Genomic DNA, 24,872 nt, shown 5'->3' with positions numbered 1-24,872 from the left:
CTCTACTTCTCTGGGTTCATCTATTCTAGATTCCATGGATAAGGGAGATAATGCGGCATCTGTCATCCATGCCTGGCTTATTTCACTGAGCACAGTGTCTTCAGTGTCTTCCACACCCCTACCGGCTGTCACCATTGTCCGGCTTTTCTCCATTTTTACTGGTGGAAAATATTGAGTTGTACCAAATGCACCTTCTTTACCCGTGCGGGTTGATTTCCTTTGGTTATAAATGACGCTGCAATGAGCTCAGGAATTCAGATGTCTCTTTGACATACCAAATCTATTTCCTTTGCTTGTGTAACCGAGAAGTCAGGTTGCCGAGTTACCTGGGGGTTCCATTTTTAGTTTTCTTTTTTTTTTTTTTTTCATTTTTAGTTTTCTAAGACACTCCACACTGTCCTACAGTGGCTGTACCAATCACATTCCCACCAGCGGTGTGCAAGGGCTCCCTTCCCCCAATATCCCTGTACTATTGTGTTTCTGGAAGTGGCCGTCATGAGGTACAGGCATGAAGTGACATCTGATTACATTTCCCTGGTGTTTAGTGTTTCTGGACATGTCCTCTAGGCTTGTTGGTCACTTTTTGTTTTTGTTTTGTTTTTAACGCAGGGTTTCTCTGTGTAGCCCTGGGTGTCCTGGAACTCACTCTGTAGACCAGGCTGGCCTCAAACTCAGAAATCCCCCTGCCTCTGCCTCCCAAGTGCTGGGATTAAAGACGTGCTTGTTGGTCATTTGTATGTCTTCTGTTGAGAAATGGCTTCAAGGTCTGCTGCCTGTTTTTGGATTATTTGTTTCATTGCTCCTGAGTCGCTGGATTTTTTTCTCTACCTTGGATTGTCACCCCTCATCAGCTGTCTGTTTTGCAGGCATTTTCTCCACCTCCACAGCCATCTCTCTCTCCACTGATTGGTTTCTTGGATCAGCAGAAGCCCTTTAACTTGATAGAACTCACTTGCCCAGAAAAAAAATCATCGTCTGAACCCAGACTGGTGGGTGGGTCCTTGTCCCTGCCTGTTCTTCTGGTAGTTTAATATTTTAAGGACCTAAATTTAATCTCTAATTCATCCTGAGCAGATTTTTACAGATGGTGCATCTAACGTCATCCTTCTGCATATAGACACACAATTTCCCCTGTACCATTTATTGAAGGGACCATCCTTTTCCTATTATGTGGTTTTAGCATCTTCCTTAAAAAAGTGCCAGGAGGTGGTAGTACACACCTTTAATCCCAAGTCTTTAGGACAGTGCCACATACAAATGCCGTGCTTCTGAAACCCCTGACCTTAAGTTAAGGAGAAGGCTCTTGGCTCTTCAACATTAAGCATGAGAAAGAGAATTTTCCATGGAGATCCCTCTTAGGCTGAAGACCAGCCCCTCCATTCACAGCTTGTTGGAAATTTTAGTGTTGTTCAAAGTTCAAGTGGCCAGGTAGTGGCAGCACCCACCTTTAACCCCAACACTCAGAAGGCAGAGGCAGGCAGATGTTATCTCTGCAAGTTCGAGGCCAGCCTGGTCTACAGAGTGAGTTCCAGGACAGCCAGGGCTACACAGAGAAACCCTGTCTCGAAAAACAAAACCAACCAACAAACAAAAAATTATAATGGGGCTAAGGAAGAAAGTCCAAATGTTTGACTTTGTCATGTTCTTTATCTAAATATTGGAAAAGTTTCTGTTATTTTCCTAATACATCACAATGATTGGTTTGTTCTACAGATTTATTGGACCCAAAATATCAAGTGCTTTTGAGGCATTTGGAGTACTTTGAACAAAACTGACAAAATTTTCATTCTCTTTAGTGTAGTTGGGAGTGTAGACAGAAAGCTCAACTAGGAAGTCACTTGACAGTTTTGAGAGGCTAAGTATCAGTCTCTCTCTCTCTCTCTCTCTCTCTCTCTCTCTCTCTCTCTCTCTCTCTCTCCATACACTATACTAAGGCAGTAGTTGTGGAAGCCTTTAACTTCCTCTAACCCACAAACAACAACAAGTTTGAGTCTGTTTGGTGGCCCCTCAGGAAAGAGGCATGTGATGCTTGGCTGAAGCCTTTCTGGGGAAGGGAGCTGGAGTCCAGTTTCCTGTCTGTGTGAATCCACTTAGGAGTCTATAACTTGGTTCGGTGGCTGAGAGATTCTTCCCCATGTGAGGCACCAGACAGGTTTCTCCTGGTTTGATGGCCTCGTTTTCAGATCTGATGCTGGTAGAAGCTTTTGTGGCCATGCAAACAGACAGAGATTCTCATCATCCCCCTGTCTTCTCTGGTGAGCTACGAAGTAACAGAGATGCCTGAAGATTGTTCTGCACTCCTGAATGTCAGGTTTGGGGACTTTTTGTAAAATTTTCCCTCACTTTTTCCATTGCTTATAAGTAGGGACAGGCTTAAGAGGACTGGTCTGGACTGGAGAGAAACTCTGGCCCTATTTTCATAGGAATTTTTTTTTTTGGATTTTTCGAGACAGGGTTTCTCTGTGTAGCCCTGGCTGTCCTGGAACTCACTCTGTAGACCAGGCTGGCCTCGAACTCAGAAATCCGCCTGCCTCTGCCTCCCAAGTGCTGGGATTAAAGGCGTGCACCACCACTGCCCGGCTTGATTTTTTAAAAATCCATTTGGAGACTCTTCCTGAGACCTGGAATGCCTAGCCTTGCCCTTCCGGGGCTGTGTGGGTTCTAAAACAAAACAAAACAACCCAAAACACCTTCTTCAGTCTAAGATAGGATGGGTAGGAAATGATGGGATTTCCTTCACCAGGAATAGTGTTGTACATATGAGTAATTTCCCAGACTTTGTTGTCTTTTGTCGTCATCGTAGTCTTCTTCTTCTCCTTCTAACTCTTCTTTCCTCCTCCTCCTCCTCCTCCTCCTTCTTCTTCTTCTTCTTCTCTCTCTCTCTCTCTCTTTCTCTCTCTCTCTCTCTTCCCTCCCTCTCTCCTTCCCTCTCTTTCTCTCTTTTTTTCTGTTTTCTTTTTTGGTTATTTGAAACAATGTTTCTCTTTGTAGACCTGGCTTCCTGGAACTTACTCTGTTGACCAGGCTGAGGACACATTCTCAGAAGTGTGTGCAGGCATGTGCAGGCTACAGGACATTCTTAGTACTGTCCCCAGGCTCTCACTGGCCTGAAGCTTTTGAATTAGGCTAAGCTGTCTGGCTAGCGAGCCCTGGGGAGCTGACTGCCTCTGTCTCCCTCTCTAGGATCACGAATGTGTGCTACTGTGCTCAGATTTGGGTCTTCTTTTTTCTTTTTATGGGTTCTGGGAATGGACTCAGGTTCTCATGTTACCAACAGAGCTGTCTCCCTAGATCCTCCCTAGATCCTCTTTATTTTAGAAACAGGGTTTCACGCATCCCAAGCTAGCCTTGAACTCCTATGTAGCCAAGGCTGCCTTTGAATTTCTGCTCTTTCTGCAGCTACTTTCTGAATGCTGAGATTACAGGAATAGGGTTGGGGACTGAACCCAAGTTTGTTTTTTTTTTTAAAGATTTATTTATTTTTATTATATGTAAGTACACTGTAGCTGTCTTCAGACACTCCAGAAGAGGGAGTCAGATCTCATTATGGATGGTTGTGAGTCACCAGGTGGTTGCTGGGATTTGAACTTTGGACCTTTGGAAGAGCAGTCGGGTGCTCTTACCCACTGAGCCATCTCACCAGCCCTGAACCCAAGTTTTTGTGTGTTTGAGGTAAGCACTCTATCAAGTCAGACACATTCCTAGCCCCCTTTACTTTTTTTTAAAACCTCAAGGGCTGCCTTAAGATGCATAACTTTTTTTTTTTTTTTTTTTTTCTTGAGACAGCGTTTCTCTGTATAGCCCTGACTGTCCTGGAACTCATTCTGTAGACCAGGCTGGCCTCAAACTCAGAAATCCGCCTGCCTCTGCCTCCCAAGTGCTGGGTTTAAAGGTGTGCGCCACCATGCCTGGCCAAAAAAAATAAAATTTTTTTTTTTTGGTTTTTCGACAAAAAATATTTTTAAATTTAGATTTATTTATTTAATTAATCTAATATTATTAGTATGAACGTTTTGCCTACATGTATGTATGTATGTGTACCCATGAATGTACTTGTTGCCCTAGGAGGTCAAAATCCCTAGGAACTGGAGTTATAGATGGTTGTAAGCTGCAATATGGGTGTTGGGAATTGAACCTGGGTCTTCTGCAAGAGCATCACGTGTACTCATGCCAGCGGAGTCCAGGGATGGTTCTAGGCTGTCATCCTTGCATGAGGCTGTACGCTTCATCCCAGATTCTCACAATGAGTAGCTCCTGGGGTCTTTGGCTCTTCAACGTGTCAGCAAACCTAATGATTCCCGATTAAAATTTTATAAATGAGTATGTCCTCTCCCTCTCCCTCTCCCTCTCCCTCTCCCTCTCCCTCTCCCTCTCCCTCTCCCTCTCCCTCTCCCTCTCCCTCTCCCTCTCCCTCTCCCTCTCCCTCTCCCTCTCCCTCTCCCTCTCCCTCTCCCTCTCCCTCTCTCCAGAAATCAGATAGACTTTCCCCATTCTTTTTTCTTTTCTCTAGTTTGAATGCACGCGAGCATCTTTTTCTGTTTTCCTCTGTTTGTTTTACTATTTTGGCATTGGTCCTAGTAAATATTTTCTGAGCTTCTTCAATTTATGGTTTTGTGTCTGTCATTAATTAAAAAATTTCTCAAGCACTATTTTTTTCAAATATCTCTTCCCCTCCCACTGCATGTGGGCTTGTGGGAAACAGTCCTCTATCTTGGGAGAGAACGCCATGGTTTCCAGTCTCCATGGTTTTGCACATGTGTACGTGCATGCGTGCATGAAGGTGGATAGCTCCTGCAGAGCTGGCTTTATGTTCAGTTCACTGTCTCTTCCACTCGCAGGGCCACACCTCAGTCTTTGCATGCTGGCCTCTGCTCTGGGTGCTGTCTTCCTATCCTTTTGAGGAAGTATATTAGTATAAAGCAAGAATTTAGAAACTCCTTCTTACTCATTAGTGATGGGATTGTAAGTCAGGCACACTGGTTTCATGCCAATCCTATCAATGCATGTGTATGCAAAAAAAAAGAAGAAAGAAAGAAAGAAAGAAAGAAAGAAAGAAAGAAAGAAAGAAAGAAAGAAAGAAAGAAAGAGAAAAACAGAAAAAGAAAAGAAAAAAAAACTGGGGAAAGAGCTGTGGTTTAAAACATTGTAAATTTTTAAAAGACATCGTTTTTGGACCATTGATGTTTACTCTTTCTCAGACATCCCAAGGCATCTGTATATTTCTGTTTTGTTTTGTTTTTTGAGACAGGGTTTCTCTGTATAGCCCTGGCTGTACTGGAACTCACTTTGTAGACCAGGCTGGCCTCGAACTCAGAAATCCGCCTGCCTCTGCCTCCCAAGTGCTGGGATTAAAGGCGTGCGCTATCACTGCCCGGCTGTATATTTCTAAAATACCATATAGTTGAAGGAAAAACACAAGAAGATACTAAGGACCATATTGGGTAGGAGAAGAAGAACAGAGAGGAGGGGCGGGCCGAGGGGGCATTAACTCCATCAGCGACATTTGGGTTTTAAAAAGGAACTCTAACTATGGTGAGTGTATGTCTTCAGATAGTCCCAGGCTGGACTGGGGTGGAGGTCTGGTACAAAGCAGGAGCACACATGACTAAGATGCAGGGTTGCCAGGGAGGGGAGAAAACCAGGGAGGCACTGGCTAGCCCTGCCCATTAGGATCTATAAATGGCCTCAGTGAGAGGGTACCCTGGGACTCCTGCCTCAGCTGGGACTTGGCTTTCCTGTCCTTCCTGGAGACCTAGCTTCAGTGTGCCTCACACCAAACATGGAGGTGGGCACTGAGTCAGCAGGACCCAGGGAGGAGGGACAGAAAGCATAGGACAGAAGAGACGAGGGAGGCATAAGTCTCCAGTTCTAACCAGCTGCTTGGTAGGTTCTAGGTTTACCCAGGTTGGTGGTGGGACATGGAATGAGAGGTGCAACAGAGGCATTGTGGAAAGACGAAGGTGCCGTAAAACCCATAGAAAAGTGCATGTAGCTGGAGAAGTTGGTTTGTTTTGTATTGTTTTGTTTTTTTTAGTTTTTTGAGACAGGGTTTCTCTGTGTAGCCCTGGCTGTCCTGGAACTCACTCTGTAGATGAGGCTGGCCTTGAACTCAGAAATCTGCCTGCCTCTGCCTCCCAAGTGCTGGGTCTAAAGGCATGCGTCACCACTGCCTGGCTAGCTGGGAATGTTTTAATACTGTGTTGAGAGTCAACAAATGCAGATTTTGTGTTGGAGTGTGTGTGTGTGTGTGTGTGTGTGCATGCACACATGTTATGATGTATCTGGTTGTATGTGTTTGTTCTGTCTCTGTGTGTACCTGTAATATTGTGGTATGAGTACTTGGGATAGTTTTTTAAAGACATATATACATATGTGTGTGTGTGTGTGTGTGTGTGTGTGTGACACCTGTGTATGGGTGCCCTCAAAAGCCAGGCAGAGTTACAGGCAGTCATGAGCTGCCATCCATGGGTGCTGAGAACCCAGCTCAGATTCTCTGGAAGAGCAGCAAATGTTCTTAACTGCTGAGCCCTTTCCCCAGCCCCTGCTTGAGCTAGGTTTGAGCTGAGTGGTCCTTCCAGCTCTAGGGAGACACCATGTACACTGGAGTTAGGTCCACCATGCCATTAACCGGTGGTTCTCAACTTTCCTAATGCTGTGACTGTAGTACAATTCCTCATGTTATGCTGAGCCCCCCACCATACAATTATTTTTGTTGCTACTTCATAACTGTAATTTTGCCCCTTTTATGAATCATACTGTAACTATCTGACATGCAGGTTATCTGATATGTTACCCTCAATGGGGGTCTCCACTGCTGCCGTCAGCTATGTTGGTGTCATGAGGTGAATACCGGAAGGAGAAAGTCAGGTTCAGGCTTCACTGTTAACCATGTGGTGCATGGCAGGGAGTGAGAAGCCACTTGGAGCTCTTTGTCCCTGGAGCATCAGTAACAGTGTGACTGTGGAGATGGCGTTTCCTTCTTGGAGCCTCTGTCCTGTGCAAACAGAGGCTTTAGGTCTTTGTGTGATGCCCTTTGTCCGTGAGTGATAGGAAGCTAGCACTTTGGTTCCTCCTCACTTCTGGAAAGTAGACAAACAAGGGGCCTAGCAAATCAAGTACAGTGTGGCTATGTCAAACCCCAGAAACTGTGGACTACATAAAAGCCGAGCAACTGCCATGCTCTGAGACAACCACTTCTCAACGGCCGGCCAGCCTCTTGAGCTGTGAGTGTTCCAGCCCCATACTGTATTTGTGCTGTTGGACAGGACTTTTCCACGGTGGCATCTTTCATTAAGGTCTCTTCACAGGGACATAGTGCTTTGCTTTATAGGTATCCCACAATCTTGTAACTCATAGTTACAAAATTCTGCCAGGGCTGGGCAGTCGTGGCATAGGCCTTTAATCCCAGCACTTGGGAGGCAGAAGCAGGCAGATTTCTGAGTTCGAGGAAGGCCTGGTCTACAGAGTGAGTTCCAGGACAGCCAAGGCTACACATAGAAACCCCCCCCCCCAAAAAAAAAATAAAAAGAAAAACAAACAAACAAGAAAAATTCTGCCAGGATTCGTCCTTCTATCAGGATACATCTTTCCACGCAGTCTGCCTTCAAGGCTTAGCTGTTCATCACAGGGATTCTTGTCAAAGACAGCCTTAGTGCTGAGTCCTGGTCATAGATGAGGCAAGCTGGAAAGCTGTCCCCCACTGTGCAGCAACCAGCATATCTTGGTTCTATGGAAGTATCTACTAGGACCAAGCCTGGGGCAGAGATTGGGTATAGATACAAAGTGTCAGGATGACCCACAGTATGATATAGAACATCAGAAGGGGTGGAGGTGTGGCTAGGCAGTGAAGTAAGAAACATAGTCAAAGAACAGCTTACATGGTCACCAGAGCTAGGCAGAGATGGATTGTGACAGAGCCAAGTGACAGAGTCCAACAGAGCCTCTCCCCAGCCCCCCAGCACAGAGAATGTTCTGCCGGTCTCAGAAGGGAGCCCACAGCCTGAAAGTAAACGGTTGAATGGCTGTGCTGTGAGCTCAGATTCAGGGACTCCAGGATGGAGCCTGGCTGAGACTAGACTTCTGATAGACACCGTGCTTTTCATAGCTACCTGGCCCTTTCTGTAGTTTCCCCCTTCCTGGTGAAAAGTTCCTTGGTGGCCATTGTGATTTGGATCTCCACGTATTAAAGGTTTGGTCCCCTGTCTTTGGTGTCACTGGGAGGTGAAGGAAAACTGAGCGCCTCGTGGTGGAAAATAAAGTCATGTAGCATGTCCTTCGAGAGACTGTTGGGACCCTGCCCTCTCTCTTCCAGTCTCTATCAGTGGGCAGCCTCCTCTGTGATAGGTTTCCTGTTGTGATGTTCTGCCAGGCTTAAGGTTCCAATATGACTGGGCCAACGGTAGTCTGAACCCTAAGAAGTGAGGATCCTAAAGGAGACATTCTTCCTTCTAAGTTGGTTTTTTTTTTTTTTTTTTTTTGTCACAGCAACAGGAAGCTGACTCACACATAGCTCATACCCAACTCCATGGTGTCGCTATGGGCATAAGAGGAGAAACCGAGTCTGCAGTTGATCCCAAGGTGCTAGGGGAGCCAGGAACCACACTGAGGACCGGTCTCTCTCTCTCTCTCTCTCTCTCTCTCTCTCTCTCTCTCTCTCTCTCTCTCTCTCTCTCTCTCTCTCTCTCTCTGTGTGTGTGTGTTTGTGTATGTGTTTCCTCCCCTGTGCCCCTCAGTTGCAGAGACTAGGGCTAGAGCTGAGCCCTGCTCTCCCAAGCATATGCCATATTGATGCGGAAGAAGAGGAAGGACATAGAGTCTAGCACTAACTGAGACCTTCCTAAGTGCATTTCTGTATTGTCAGCCCCCCCTCTTCTAGAGTGATCACGTGTTAATTGTATATACGAAGGGATCAAAACCCTTCTAGGAAAAAGCTGTGAATATTATGGGGCGAATGGAGATGTTGTAAGGGCCTAAGAGCAGGGCAGAGACTATAGGAAAGACGTGCCAGGTTTTTTAACAGCCACAGTTGCTTCCAGGCACTGCATTCATAGCAGAGAGCTCCTGTGGGTGATTTCCATTGTCAGTAGCTTTGACACTAGGGCCCTTTGAATAATCTTCCCTGAAAGATCAGGATGCTAGCTAGTCTCCTGCTGCTCCTCTTTCACCATCCCCAAACTCTTCTGAAGTGGACTCCCCTCAGCCTGAGGTGTCAAACCTCAAAGAAGGCAGGCAGCAGACTCTGAAGCCCCCGGATGCCTGGTGTGCCCCCTTCCATTTCAGGATTCCTCCCAGGAATGACAGACAGCCCTGGGGGCTACATCCCCGCCACCTGCCGAGGCCTGCAGTTTTGGACACATAGTTGAGCTCCAATCGGCTAATTGAAGATTGAGGAATTAGGCCCTGCTGCAGTGGGAGCAGACCTGGAAGGCAGGCAGAAGAAACAAGAACCCCCTCCTTCCCCTCCCCCACAAACTCCTTCCCCTTCCCCCAAGTCTACCTCAGACTGCCTACCTGGGCATGGCTTCCAGGTAGACAGACATGAATACAAAGAGAGACAGGATTACTGAGATCCAGGACATGTCCCTACATGTATGTGTGCACGAATACATGTCATCGGACACACATGTGCACATGCTAAGTGTAACTATGGAAACACACACGTGGACTTGCACACAAAGACCTGCCAGGCACAGACAACACATGGACCTATCCTCGCCTCTGAAATAGTTTTGAAAAAGAGTGCAGGGCAATCAATCATTTGTATTCTTTAAAAAAAAAATGTGGACTACAGTCCTCTAGATTGCTTTCTTCCTCCCTGTGCCCTTTTCACCTGGACAGGGACTCCAGGTTTGAAGGCGGATGAAGTGGGGATATGGGCCAGGTGGATGGGCGAGACTGGGCAGGCCCCTGGGTCTGGGGCAGGATCCGGCCTTTGAAGCCTGGAGAGGATTCAGATGATGTGAGCAGATGAGAATCCCAAGCAGGCCTCGGGCTGCAGCCGCGGAGCAGTGGGCAGAGGGAGGGCAGAACCAGCCCAGGTCAGGAGGCTATATGGAGAATAAGAGGAAGGGAGACTGGAGAGGGGCCTGGGAGGATTAGGAAGAACTCTGGGGTTTAGGAAAAGCTAGGGGGTGTAACTGAAGGACTTGGTCTCTGGTCTGCAGAAAAAGTGTGAGTCACTTGAGATGGTACAGACTCAGGGTGGAGGTGTGAGAAGGTCTGGGGAGCCAGGCTGACCCTGTGGATAGTTCTTTGTGGTCTGGGAAATGAGCCAGGCTAAGAAGGACAGTGGAGATAGACAAGGATGAGGGCTGGGGAGTTTGGGAAATTGTCAATAGGCCAGTGAGAATGGCTTTCTGGAATCTGGATTTGCTGTCTGATAGGGGTCAATGTCTCTGATTTTGTTAAAGGCCAGGCCAGGAAGGCCATGCTGCCCTGTTGCTGAAGAAAGGAGCCCAAAGCTAGGCCAGGTAGGGAGGATTAGGAGTGCTGAATTGGTGGGAGAGAAAAAGGTGTGTGTGTGTGTGTGTGTGTGTGTGTGTGTGCTTACTTGAAGGTACCTTCTTGTCTCTGGGCATTCCAATTGTGGGGGGTGGGCGTGGGGACAGGGGTCGCCCCTGGGCATGGCTGGCTTCATAACACATGTTCACCTGCAGGCAGCTCTTGGAGGAGATACCCGTGGGGGTGCACCATGGCAACAGTGCACGGTTTAGAGAGCCTGCCCTGGACTAGAAGACAGTGGAGATATTGAGGCTGGCAGGACCCTCATGACACACCCAGGGATCCAAGCGTGCAGGGGACATAAGAAGTGGTCTCGGTCGCTCCGAAGTGTCCACTGATGGTAGATGTCTTCTTTCTTCAAATCTCTGACCTTCCCGTTGTCCACCTCACAGACTGAACATGCCCTGCAGTGGGCATGAATTAATGAATGCGGGACATCCTTGCACCTTGCTCTGGCTTTGAATCTGGATCTCACATATTGCCTCTGGTAGCTTCGGGAGGCAGCATGGTATGAGGGGACAACACCCGCGGTGGAGACATTGGAGAGAGGACGAGACTGCCACTCAGAGTTTTAGAAGCTGCGATAGATGCCAGCCCTTGTTCACCCTGCTTGCCCCCAGGTTCCGATCCTACCAGATTGCTCACCGGGTCCTCTCTGGCCCAGCTCTGCTTCCTGAGCCCAGGGCCCCGCCCATCGAGCTGTCTCCGCCCCGTCCCGCCCCTGCCCACCCCTGCCCTAGCCCGCAGCAGCGGTCGGGAGCACTGTGGGCTAGCGGCTCACCGAGGAGCTGGGTGCAGCATCCGGGCGTAGACGGCCTGGCCTGGGGAGATGGCGCCCAGGTTTGCAGGCTCAGGGCTAAAGGGTGCGAGGGGGTGCGGGTCTCTTGGGCCCCACTAACCTGTGACTGTCCTCCGCAGGTGGCACCTCCTGGATGTGCTCACCAGTTTGGTCTTGCTGCTGGTGGCACGCGTCTCCTGGGCAGAGCCAGGTAAGCTTGGATGGAAACATAACTTGGTGCTCCAGGGTTCGCTGTACTTACATGCCTTTTGTGCAGTTTTGTGGTTTGTCCCCGAAACAAACAGCCACCTCTTATCCTGTACGGTCTGCCGGGAGGCAGTGGCGTCCGGGCCCTGCCCACGCGCAGGTGGCGGGCGGTGGCTGGAGCGCTCAGGGGTAGCGCGATGGTGGCGTTTTCAGTGCAGTGTTGCTTATGTTAGCCATTCATTCTCTAGGGTTTGAGCGTCTGGGGTTCCGGGGTGCGAGCTGTCCGTGTTTGGAGTCCCTTGTGGGGTGGCCAGACTTAAGCGGCTTTGCGGGGAAGTTTGTGCGCTCCGCTGGCTAGGCAAGCAGAGGCATACACCCGTGTCCCACCTCACCAATGTCGCCCTTCCTGGCCTCATTCTGGTCAACGCTTGAGTGAGTGGCCGCCGCCGGTCCCTCCAGGTCCTCGGGAGGGACCGTGGGCGGGGTTTGTCACTGCTGAGAAGGAACCGAGAAAGATCGTTAAGTGCATGGCGTCATCTTTGCGTTTCCAACCTGTTGAGGCAAAACTGCGCGCGTTTGCCCGGGGCTGGACTCCCGTGGCCGGCTAGTCTTTGTGTACCACTGCAGCTCCAGGCCCTTGTCCCCCGCGCCTGCGGTGGTGTCGGGTTGCGCGCGGTCCCCTTTGATGCTGATGAGCGCCAAGCGCTGTCCGGCCGGCCACAATGCTCCTAAGCCCACGGAATCGTCGCCTTCTCTGCTGCCCTGTGAGGACCGAAGCAGCATGGGCGCACTGAGAACTGCTTTGCCACCAGCTCAGAGATTCTGCAGCTAACCAGCAACTGGCTGCTCTCCTCCTGCTCAACATATCCATGAGGCTCCTGAGTTGGGGGTTGGTGCAATGCCAGACTGCCGGGGTAGAAACCCCGCGCTTTATCACAAAGGCGCCTGCTGGTGACCTCCCTAAAGAACCAAATCCGAACTCTGCAGTATCACCTGCTGTGGTCCCAGGCCTCTTGGCACAGCATCACGAAGGATAAAAGATAAAGAGAGGAGGGGAGTCACTCTGGGAAGGAAAAGTAACTTGGTACATTGCTTAAGTGCGTTAGTCACTTCAGGCTAAACATCAATACAGGCCCTTTTAAACAGCAGATTCGAAAAGCACCTGTTGCTTGGGTAGCAGATAGTTCTTCATTTATTTGTGTTAACTACAGGGGGTGGGGTGGGGGTGGGGTAGGGTAATGCCTTTCAACTGCAGGAGATGGGTCTTGGCCAAGCTGTTCTTACTGACCAACCGCATGGCACTTGGGGCTATTAATCAAATGAGGGCCTGGCAGGGGCTGCAGACAGGGATTTGTAAGCCTGGGGCCTCTTCTGTAACCACTGATGACAAAGGAAAGATGCTGGAGAGAGCAGCACACACACACACACACACACACACACACACACACACACACACACCAGCCCCCCAGCTAGAGTGGTTTCAAGTGTAGAAAGGTGATAGATCGTAATTTTAGCCTTTGGGTGGAACAAACCTGTGTGTCTGTAAACTTGGCGATCTAAGGATAAGCTTGGGAAGGTGGTGTCTCTCTGTCTGCTTGCTGTAGCTACTGTTGTGGGTTTTTAGCGGTGCACCCTCAGGGACAGGGAGGTCCCTCTAGAGATGTCCAAGGAATGTGATTCTTTTGCCTCCTGGAGGTTGAGTCAAAAGCTGCTCAGTGGGGGGGGGGGGGGGGGAGACGGGACTTGTGTTGCTTACACCAGCTCCTCCCCCAACATGGCCAGGGCTCCTCAACCCAGTAGGGCTGAGTCCTCTGGATCAGGATAACTGTTGAGCTCTTAAGTTATTGGGGGTGGGGGATGGGGATGGAGGGGGAGGAGGTATGGGGGGTGGGGGAAATCCTGACTGGCAGGTTGTGATTTGCTTGGGTCATGTAGAAACCGCCCTCAGCTGCCTGGAGGCCTAGCTACATCTCCAAATAAATGTGTCTATGCTGAGCAAAGCCCCTCTCTGTTTTTGGACTGGTCCTGAGGTGCTGCCGATTCTGAGATTCCTTTGGATGCTCTGAAATAGTGGGTTGTACCTTTACTCTTAACCTGCCTCGGAGGGAGCTGTCACACCACCTAGGACTCCTAGGATATGCAAGGTCCCCCACTTGTCTGCAGTTTCTTCTCTTGTGCACTCCTATTCGCCGTGTGGTTATGGACTTTAAAGAGGGGTCTGTGAGGAAAGAGGACACGCCAAGGAAGCATCGATGGGGTGCTCATGACCACCCTGGTGCTGACTTCATATCCTCTTGTCCCCAGCTCTTCTCGTGCTTGACTTTCCTACAGCTTGCCTGTGCTCTGTGCTCTATGCCTGACTCTTAGCATCGCTACTGACTACAGATGCTTTAGCACACAGCAGTGCCCCTGAGCTGCATTCCTTCAGTAGGTCTGCAGGGATGGGGCACAGGCACTTGGTAACATTAGATTTTAAGTTAGTGGGAAAGGGCTCCCGTTCCTTGCCTCACCCACTGGGGAGTCTTCAGGATTCAGATGCAAAGACCTTGAAGATAGTTTTGAATTTCAGCAAAACTTGTTTTTCAGGGTACTCCTGTTTTTCCTTCAAAGGAAGGGAGAGGGGCTGAGAGAGGGGAAGTCCTCTTCCTGAGGAAACCTAGAAGGAGTGAGCTGACCTCCCCAGGGTGCAGGTAGATGCTGGGCTAATCAGGCCAGAGTGCTGCCTCCGCTCACTGCTGTTCCACTTTGAAAATGTACTATACAGACATGCATATTTGTGCATATATGTGCTCAGGACACGAGTGACCATGAATGCGATGTTCATACATAAATGGACATACAGATATGCATACATGTTCACACAATGCAAACCACACATGCACTCATGCACACAAACTCATTCACATTGGTGCCCCCCAAATGCCCATGTGTGTTCATACATAAATGTGCACACAAACAGGCGAACATTCCCACAGTCACAAATGCATACCATGCATGCATGCACATGTGTGTGCATGCAAGCACACACACAAGCCCCATGCAATGCAGCATCAACCACAAAGGAAAACCCAACATACATACATACATACATACATACATACATACATACATACATACAAATATGGAAGTACATGGGGCATGCCAGAACTTCTGAGTTCTTTTTTGTTGTTGTTGATTTTTTTTTTTGGTTTTCTTGAGACAGGGTTTCTCTGTGTAGCCCTGGCTGTCCTGGAACTCACTCTGTAGACCAGGCTGTCCTCAAACTCAGAAATTCACCTGCCTCTGCCTCCCAAGTGCTGGGATTAAAGGCATGTGCCACCACTGCCCGGCGACTTCTGAGTTCTGTCTCCATCTGTGGTGTTAGAAAAGTTGGGTTCACTGGGAGGACCAAGGAGTCCTGGACCACTAACTACTCCATGAACATCTCTTGGACCACAGATGTAGACGCAGGGCTCAGAACTTCATCAGATGCTCTCTGTTAGAAAAGAAACAGTTCAAATATATTTGGTATGTTTATGAGGTTTGAACATTTGGTCCATTTTGAATTGCAAGTGGCATGGTGAAATCATAGAACAGTCTGGGAGCATCTAACACATCCCAGGAGTGGAACAGCTCTGTTCCTCTGGCCAGGTCATCTGCTTCTCTAGAGCAAGTTCCCAACTCTGTAGTGAGATCACGCAGGCCTATGTTTTCCTGAGGCAGCAGAGAATGGGGCAGGGCAAGTTTTGTGCACAGTCCTGTGTGCCCAGATGTTATGGCAGCTATCACCTGGCTTTGAAGCATGGATTTCCCAGCCATAATGGGGTGGCTGTTGTGGGCAGCTGAGAACTCTTGGTAAAGCTGTTTATACTGCTGTGTCTTTTTCTCTGATTCAGGGGTGTTTTTATGACATACAATGTATCTGCTCAACTCACACTGTGTCCCTCCTGGAGTAGGCAGCCTCTTCAGGCAGGGACCCCCAGTAGTTTGGTCTGCAGCTCTAGCCATGCTGGCTGGGGATGTGGGAGCCAGGTTGCTGGCTGAGAGATGCAGCTCAGGTTAGTGGGTCTTTTTGCTCATGTCGGTTGGCTGTCGGAATTTCTGATCACAATGTGCTGAGTCAGATCAGCTTTGGGCTGCAGGCGCATGTCTGGTCCTTGCCTGTGGGAGCATATCTTCTTCCTGGCTCCTTCATATGGGCAAGCCTAAGCACAGCCATCTGGCTGCTGCAGACAGAGCCATAACCTGGAGAGGCTGCCCACAAGCCTGTACATCTTTCTGGAATTCTATGATGGCAAATGGGGTCACTAGTAGGTTGATCCCTTATGGACAATTTGTATGCATGGCGGAGGTGTTGTCATGAGGCAGGGCAGGGCAGGGACATGGCAGGTCCTCAGTTACCCCAGTTTCCAGAAGATCAGGATGTTCTGCAGGTACATGTAAGAAGTGCTGGGTTTAGCTATTTACCAGCACTGGCCATGGGTGAGGGTTGACTCTAGGGTGTCCCACAGAAAAGATGCTAGACAGACAAAAACCTCAGAGATGCTGCAGGAAGATGAGATGGGGCTTACTGCAGAGAGGGGTCAGTGATGGGTTTAAATAGTAATAATAATTAGTATTAAAATAAATTAAAATTAACAATAGCTACTACTACCATTGGTAGTTTGTTTTTCAAGACAGAATTTCTGTCTTATAGTCTGGGCTGTCCTGGAGTTTGCTTTGTAGCCCAGGCTGGTCTTGAACTCATAGAGATCAGCCTACCTCTGTCTCCCAAGTGCTGGGATTAAAGACATGTGCCATTACACCTAGTTAAGGTTTAAATTCTGCAGACAGCATCACATCGTTTGTCTACCCTGCCTATCTATCCATCTCCATCCATCCATCCATCCATCCATCCATCCATCCATCCATCCATCCATCCATCTATCATTCCATCCTTTAATCTGTCCATCCATCATTCCATCCATTTATCCTTCCTATTCATCTGTCCATCCATTCATCCACCCAATCACCATCCACTTATTCATTTTTGTCTAGATTCACTCACCGATGTTTTTTGTTTTTGATTTGCTCTGTTTTTGAGTACCTTCAAAATTAGCAGCAACCAGGCCTCCTGTTTCAAAGCTGAGCTTAGGTGTCTTTGAAACAGTATCAAGTTTCTGTAGCAGGGTTCTGCATCTTCAAAGAGTCTGCCAGCACAAGCCATTCACTGAACTGGAGCAGCGATTTGAACTGATGCTGAACAAATGCTGAACTGGAGAGAGCTCCGAGCAAGAGCTTCCTTAGTGTAATAGTAGTTAACCTTCCACCCAGCCTTTCCCAGGATCGTGGAGGGCTGGGAAGAGCAGTGGGTTTAGCTGCAAGAGACCTCAGACCTGAATCTAGATGCTCCATGCTTCTAGGACAAAGATCCTATGTATCACTTGCAAACCATCTTCTAGGAAGTCGTTCCTGAAGTGGAGTTTGAGTGCTCAGGCAGTGGTGTAGCAAGATGTGGTTGCTCAGGTAGATGTTGATCTGGTGCAGTCGCCCATCCCCAGCTCTTAGGTGGCTGTGCTGTGTACCTCTGGTTCGGGTGAGGGTGGGTGGATGGTGTTTGCCCTCCAATGAGAGCATGGCTGACCTTGGGGACGGAGCGGAAGGGAGGACACAGTCTCCCAGGGCCTTTGGTAGACAAAGCTCCAACCTCAGTTGACCCCATGCAGGTTGGAGCCATAGGAGCAAGGGGTGAGCTGAAGGAGTCCTGCCTTCCCCCAAGGTCCCTCATTGTGGGTAAGTCTGGTGGGACTTCCACAGTGGGTAAGTCACGGGAGCGGTGCCTGGGACTTCCACAGTGGCTACTGAGGCCAGTTAGCAGAGTGGTACCCAGCATTAGTGGGTACACTTCACAGGTGCCCTTTCTGCTCTGGATGGTCCACACCTGGAGCTGTGTACAGAGATGCCATACTAGTTACCTTGGGGCGAATGTCGCTCCTCCACAGTTCCACTTGGTCACCTATTTTCTCTCTTCTTGTGTGTGTTTCTGAACACCTCGGGTGCCTGCTCTGAGAGGAAGAAGGAAGGGAGACAGCGAGTATTTCCAGATGCCAGTAGTCTGGGGACTGAGGGGGGAGTGAGTGTCGGTGGGGAGCAGAGCCTTCTCCTATCTCTGGAGGCAGAGTGCCTGGGGCCTGGGTTCCATCCAGCTCGGTGTTCTCACGGTCCTTATCTTGGGTGCCTCCAGTCAGAGTTGGGGCTGGGTGCGGGGGCTGTGGTTGGGCCTTCAGGAGAGGTAGGGCCCCTCCATATGGGGCAGGGCTAATTCTCATCAGGTTATGCTAGAGCTAGCTACTGTTACTTCAAAAAAATCTTACTAACCTGATCAAACATTTCAGAGTTGCCCTGCAGAGGGTCACTATATTACCCATCATACCTTTGTCTTCCTTTCTCAGGGTATTTCTTTCCCTGTAGCTCTGTCTTTTCGTGGGGGTAGCTTTGCATGCCACATTGGTGTGTTGGCCTGCTCAGTCTGTAATGCATAACATTTTTTCTTCATTTGTATGACTTCAAATCCATCCCCTTGCGGCAAACACAGTTTTAAGGATGGGCTTAGTTCAGGGAGGTCCTCTTGAGTCAGTTAGCTCATTATCTGCAGGCAAAGGACTATGTGAGACTAGGTGCCTTCTCTGAGAAGCATTGGGTGAGGCCAGATGTCCGTACTGGGAGGACTCTGTGGGGCTGGGCACTTGTGTAAGAGAGATATGTGGCGTGTATTGATTGCTTTCTGTCAGAGTCCGGTTCTTGTAGCAAGCAGCTGTGGAGTCACCAGATCCCGGGGATTATATCTGGCAGGCAGCCTTGCTGTCAGCTTTGCCCTCATAGTGGGGAGGCTGATGTGGTGGCTGAGAGCCCACAATTTAGGTTCGAAGCTGGCTCCATTCCCAGGGCTGTGTGTGTGATGTTAGGTGGCTTCCTGACCCTTTGAATGGGGCCGATGATGGTTTGCTTGCCAGGAGGCAATCTAAAATCTTGCCTAGCCTAAAGAAAACATAGTTGTGGTTCAGTTTCTCCCTGAGTCCCTTCAGTCCTGGGCTGGGTTCAGAGGACCCATACATAATGCCCTATGGAGGTGTGGTCCCAGCTGCCAGGCAGTACCCTGGAAAGATTGTCATTAACTGGAGTCGGAGGTGTGTTTCTGGAACTCTTAACCAGCCCTGAGTTGGACCTGCTAGTGTGACATATTGTTAGGGCACACAGCCACTTCCGCCTCTTAGAGTTCTTCCTAGACTACTTGAGGGCAGCCTGGTGACATTAATTTATCATGTGCTCTCAGAGAGATTTCAGGGCCACCTGGCCGCTTCTAGTTAACAGGTATCTATCTTATAGGGCTGACAGAATTTAAGAACTCACAGGGTCATCAGAAGATTCCTAAGGGCTGGTATCTCTTCCTGGCGGAGGTTTTCTAGTCAGGGCTTGAGCCCTGCCTGGACTTAGGCCCTGTCTGGGGAGTGAGCAAGAAAACACTCAATTCCCTTTTCATTGTCACCTCAGCCTTTCACCTAGAAAACTGAGAGCCACTTTCAATTAATCCCTGTCCGGTGCAAGCCCGGGTTCCTCACTAGCCCTGCCTATGGGGCTGGGTAAAGCCCCTGTTGTTCACACCGTTCCTTTCTCACAGTGACACGGTCCTGGGTCCCTCCTGGTCACCTTCTTGCTTTATAAAAACCTCCATGTTGATGGCTGAAAGTGCAGGTTACTGGGACATTCCCAGTGAGCAAAGGGTTCTAGAGGTGACAGGGGGGCCCAGGACAGGGTCCTGTGAACAGTGAGGTCCTCTACACTGGGAGAATTTAGAGCTGAGAGCTCATAACCCTACCTCCTATATGTCTTCAAGAGCTATTACTGTTCTCTGAGCCACTAGCCCTTGGAGGAGGGGATGGGGAGGTAAGGAGGAGGAGAAGGAGGAGAAGGAGGAGAAAGAAGAGTAGAAAGAGGAGGAGGAGGAAGAGGAGGGAGGGAGGGGAGGGAGGAGGAGGAGGAGAAAGAGGAGGAGGAGGAGGAAGAAGAGGAGGAGGCATATGTTGAGCTTGATGTCCAATGAGCCCAGGTGTCTTATCTCTGTTTCTCATTCTGGCTCATAACACCCCTCCCCCCTTTTTGTTACATCTACTTTAACCACTATGCAGTAGACACATATTTTTGTCTCTCATAGGGCACCTGTTCTTGGCAGTCATCAATTAGTAAGGTCTCTGGCTCATTCGGGTCCTTAGATAATCTCCTGGAGAGCCCCCTCCCACAGGGCAACCAGGATCTGACTATTTTTCTTGATGCCCTGACTCTTTACCCCCAAGGAAAGCAGCCCGGCCGAGTGCCGTGGGAGGTTTGTAACCAGGGAGACCACCCATCCTCCTCCCCTCTTTCCCATCATTGTTGTTTGTGAGAGAGGAAGTGCTGATTCTATAGACAGGCCAGGCTTGAACCCTGGTGCCTGCCTAGGCCAGGCCCCTTGTGGACAGCTCCTCTTAGTGGCTAGCCCTAGGGACCAAGGTCAGCGAGCTGGCTGTGGTTCTGTGCCAGATTGGGAAACACAGCTCGTCTACAAGTGAGTACAGACAGCAGATTCTAAGGATGGGAGACACATGCCCTCGTCTGGCATGTTTATTACACTGAATAGTGAGTGTCTCAGAGAGATGCCCGAATCTTCATCTGCAGACGGTGAAGGTTCAAAAGCACATTATTACACTTGGGGTCAGATTGAGGATTTCGAGGCAGGGAGATGGTCAGACCTCTGGGTGGCTGTCATGACCTCAGGGTGCTTACCAGGGGCCATGGGCAGGGGAGTCTGTCAGATCTGAGGATGGAGGTATGATTTTGAGCGTGCGCATCTGAAGGTAGATAGTTGAGGATAGAGTAGAATTTGGAGGATACTATGCTGTTGGCCTTGAATACAGAGGCAGCCGTTAGGTGACACACGTACCTCTAGACACCTTCTGGGAAAGTTGGGGTGGTCTGCTCTAGAGCCTGGAAGGACCAACTCTGCCATGCCTTGACTTTCTTGTGACCCGCAGAACTCTAAGAGAAGAAAGTTGTGTTTTGCATAGCTGACTGGGTTATCTGTTCCTATAACCTTTGGAAACAGATACGGCTGCTCCTTGGCTCCCTGAAGGGGAGGAAGTAGCACTTCAGAGGAATAAGGTGCCTGCTATGGTGTGAGAACCTCTGAACTGATTTCAGGTCCGATCTTTTCCCAAGTAGGATGCCATAGTGTCTCTAAGGCCCACCAGCCAGAATGCTGTCTCATCCTTTCAGCACAGCTGGGAGCACTCAAAGGTTCTCCACCAACAAGCTAAAGATGAGCCCCCACCCCGAGAACACTCCCTGACTTTCAATGGACTTCTCCACTGGCAGGTCCCCCTCCCCCAACACAGCCTGTACAGCTGCTCCTGGGACCTCTCAACACCAGGGTCCGGCGTAGGGCAATTGTCCAAAGCAGGAGAGTGGCGGGCAATGAACTGTTAGCAAGCAGCAACTACCATTCAGGATGTGGCTGCCAGGCTGGTGAGAGCTGCTGGGAGGAATGATACACAGTAGGAGTTCTGTTAGACAGGACTCACAGCCTAGGGGCTTTGCAGAGTGCGGTCAGTCTATCCCAGATCAGATCTCAGTCTATCCCAGATCAGATCGATCACTGCCCAGGACAATGCTACATAGTATACATAGATACATAGTATAAAAGCTAGCTCCTTCCCTCTCTGCCTATCAGCCCAGCATCTTCAATCCCAGGAGAACCACTCATGCCAGCCCCAAGAGATAGGTCAGTGGGGCTGGACATATTTTCCTAAAGTATAGCAGGTGGCTCTGTGCCCAGCGGGCTATCAGTACCCCATTGGGCTTGTCTGTGGATCAGAGGCTGCCAGTCTCTGGTTGTTCTGCACACTGCCCAGGCCTCCGCTGTCTCTAGTGATTCCTATGTCCTTGTTTATCCAGAATGGAGCAGACAAGCCCTTAGTCTGTCCATTGCAGAGACATGGTGGCAGATGTGGATCTGGGAACTGGACCTTATTCCTTAAGAAAATGACCAAACCACACCCACCACTCAGCAAGTGGCCTTCTAGAATTTTTAAATTTTTAAATCCGTAATGGACCAAACCAGCCACGTCGGGCTCTTTCTTTGCTTGTACCTGGGGATTGGGACCTTTCCTGAGAGCACACAGGTAGGGAAAGCCTCTGAGGGAACCTTTGGCCAGGTGCTCAGCCCAGGTTCCGGGCCTGTCTATGTTCAGGGAAGAAGCAGAGGGGCTTGCTTGTATCCTGAGGAGGGGAGCTGTGCAGGGTCCACCGAGGGCTTCTCAGGGTACAGTGCTTGCTCCTCTGGGCTTCATCTGTCATGAAAGCTGATAAGCCCCTCCTCCTCCCCTGTTATCTCTTGGGGTCTGCAGTGATGAGTTGGCCACGTCAGCCTTGACTGGCAAATCAGCCAGCCCTGGCCACTCTCCTGAAGCCCACTAGCCAGCCGGAGACTGACCAAGTCCCTATGGAATAGGGATGCCACTGTGTCCAGGGAAACGGCAAAAGGCTTGAGGCTATGGCCCAAGGAGAGTAGGGCCTAGTGGCATTTCATTTCTCTCTTCAGATTCAGGAGTCGGGGGGGGGGGGGTGAGGATGCAGAGCAGTGTGCTCAGTCAAGACAGTGATTCTGAGCTCCAGCATCTTACCCACTCGCCTCCAGCATGCTCATCCCTTCCTTCTTTGCCTTCAAATGTACCTCATCCTTTCTCTACCAGCTTCTCAGGATTCCTCCTCTCTATCGTTCCCAGCATCCCTCATTCACTCCTTTCCCTACCCCTCTATCATTAGCATCCCTTCTTCTCAAGCCCCCACTCCTACCCCATACCCCCATCCCTCTTCTCCAGTGAGTGCCCCTAGCAGCTTCCTCTCATCTTTACAAACCTTCCAGTATCCTCTGTCCCTCTGTCAGCCTGTATCTCAGCAGGTGTTAAATTCAAGCTAAATTAGTTCCTGCATTTCAATTATTTAGCAACAGTTAATAGTTGAACTATAGCTACAGCCAGTCCCTCCCCACATTGTGGTCTATTTGTCCCCAGCCCCTTGGGAAGGAAGGCTCGCTCCATTTCCTTCTTTTGCATTTCATTGTCCTAGCCAGCCTTCTTTCTGAGATACTGTTCTTTCTTGTGCTTTATCTCTTAAGTTCTCAGCAGTGCTATCTGACCTTTGCCCTCTGGTTTTAATGAAGGGTTTTAAAAGTTTCCTTTCCTGTCCCCCTGGCTGGTCACTGTTTAGGTAATGTGTACTTTGGGGGAATGGGAATTGCTTTGTGCAGGTTACTGCTGCCTTGGAGTGGTTCTGTGGACCATTGCTCTCCAAATCAGCGTTACTTAGCTTGAAGGAGGGAGTTGGCTATCCTCCTACCTTGGACACAGCTTATCTTTGTCCCACTTGGGCTGTGTCCTCATTCATTCAGGTCAGACCAACCTGTCATCAACTGGCATCATCTGGTCCATTCTCGCCTTTTGGTGAGCTGTTGCAGTCTGGACTTCCCATCCCATGTCTGCACTCATTTGGGCTTCTTGCTTGTTTTGCTTTTTTTTTTTTTGAGATAGAGTTCCTCTGGCTGTCTTGGAACTTGATCTCTAGACCAGGCTGGCCTTGAACTCAGAGATCTGCCTGCCTTTGCCTCCCAAGTGCTGGAATTAAAAATGTGTGACCCCCATACCTGGTTCATCAGGCATCCTTGATTTTCCTCTTTGGAGCCGACCTCCAGCAACGATTCCATAGGCCTCCTGTCTGCCTGCTTGCTGCCCTGTGGCTGGGCAGTTTGTGCTTCAGCTGTCTTTAAGGGCTCTCAGTCTTTGTGTAACACGGCCTGTGCCCACTTCTGCTTCCTCCCACACCTAAGGGGACCTTTAAACATACCCGATGCCTCGAGCTGAACCTGTTACTAGTGATCACACGGGATGAATATTAATCTGATCTCAGCCTGCGAGGCTGTGGTTTGGCCTGATTTTTCTGTTAGGCAGAACCAGGCCACTTCCCTGAGGTACCTACCTATCCCAGAGCTCTCTCCCAGACCTGCTCACTTTTTCTTAGTAGCACCTCCCCCTCCCCAAGCCTTTTTCCTGTAAGTCTTGGTGACCTCCATGTGGTTGGTGAGTCCTGTTTCAGAACCAGTGACATCCAGTTGTGTCATTGCCTGCACTTGCCCACACAGGCCAAGAACCTCAAATGACGTGGACTTCCATGTGAATACTTGTATCATTATCAAACAAAACCCGCAGCTACATAATAAACCCGTGGAAGAAACACATGCACCAGGGATGGGAGACTGCCCACTAGCCCGGGACTTGCCAGGGACATTTCTGCATGTCATCTTTTTTATGAAAAAGGAAATAAATGACCCAGGACTATCTGCAGTTATGTGGCGTGTGTGTGTGTGTGTGTGTGTGTGTGTGTGTGTGTGTGTATGTGTGTGTGTGCGTGTGCAGTTATGGGACTTGTGTGTCTGTCCATTTGGAGACCTCTTGTCTCAGTCTTTCCTGGCATTGGCTATGACCACAAGAATTAGTGACCATGCATTCCCCTCAGGGTTTTGTCTTCTGCAAATGAATGTGAACTTTAGGATGGCAAATGCTTGTTTGAATAATTCCCCTTCTCTACAATCACAGGGATCTCTAAGTCTTTAACAGGGCCCCTCTGGAAGGTGGAGCCACCTTGTGCTACCTAGAGTCCAAGCTAGAGAATTCGGTTCCTGGGACATTTGTATGCACAGTTGATATTAGATAGTTTTATTTATTTATTTATTTATTTATTTATTTATTTGTCTTGGTTTTTCAAGACAGGGTTTCTCTGTGTAGCCCTGGCTGTTCTGGAACTCACTCTGTAGAGCAAGTCTGGCCTCAAACTCAGAGATCTGCCTGCCTCTGCCTCCAGAATGTTGGGATTAAAGATGTGCACCCCCAGCAATAGTTAATATTTTAAAAGTTGTACTTTTGCCAGGATTCCAGATATGGCCCAGATGTCCACAGCAGTCCGAAGATGTACTTTTGATCAAAGTACTTAACATCAGGTCACACCCATGCGTACACTCTATGTCAGAGCAGATTTAAGTGGGTCTGCTGTTGTCCTGCCATCTTCCTGGTCCCCTGCAGAACTGCCTGCTTTGCCCAGGCGTCAAACTGCAGAAGGCACATTTGTACATACATGAACTCCCCAGAGGGCCCTGGACCAGCGGCTACCCGGTTATTTAGTCCCCACACTGGTAAACACAGAGGTACCTCCTGCTGAGGGCTTACCTGTGACTCCTACTCATTCCTCTCTCCCATCCATGTCCTCCTCTGCCTTGTGCCTCCTTCCATCCATGACTCTGTTTTCCTTGGCTCATGGCCATCTAGGGCTCAGGGTCATATCGCCT

At 49.4% G+C, this 24,872-nt stretch overlaps 1 protein-coding gene across 2 annotated transcripts in view; it reads left to right on the top strand.

The window, feature by feature from the left end:
• Window positions 1-11,255: 11,255 nt before the first annotated feature.
• Window positions 11,256-24,872, top strand: part of Col18a1 (collagen type XVIII alpha 1 chain) — a 122,836-nt gene continuing 109,219 nt past the window's right edge. For both annotated transcript variants that reach the window (XM_085842907.1, XM_029482478.2), the window contains exons 1-2: window positions 11,256-11,340; window positions 11,419-11,489. In XM_085842907.1, the coding sequence (XP_085699033.1) occupies window positions 11,330-11,340; window positions 11,419-11,489 (82 nt within the window). In that variant the 5' untranslated portion in view covers window positions 11,256-11,329. The remainder of the gene's footprint in view (window positions 11,341-11,418; window positions 11,490-24,872) is intronic.

Source organism: Mus caroli, unplaced genomic scaffold (assembly GCF_978045245.1).
Source record: "Mus caroli unplaced genomic scaffold, Mus_caroli_1 scaffold_9, whole genome shotgun sequence".
In the NCBI taxonomy this organism is placed as follows: Eukaryota; Metazoa; Chordata; class Mammalia; order Rodentia; family Muridae; genus Mus; species Mus caroli.
Note: the sequence above shows the minus strand (reverse complement) of the source record. Positions and strands in the feature narration are given on the sequence as shown.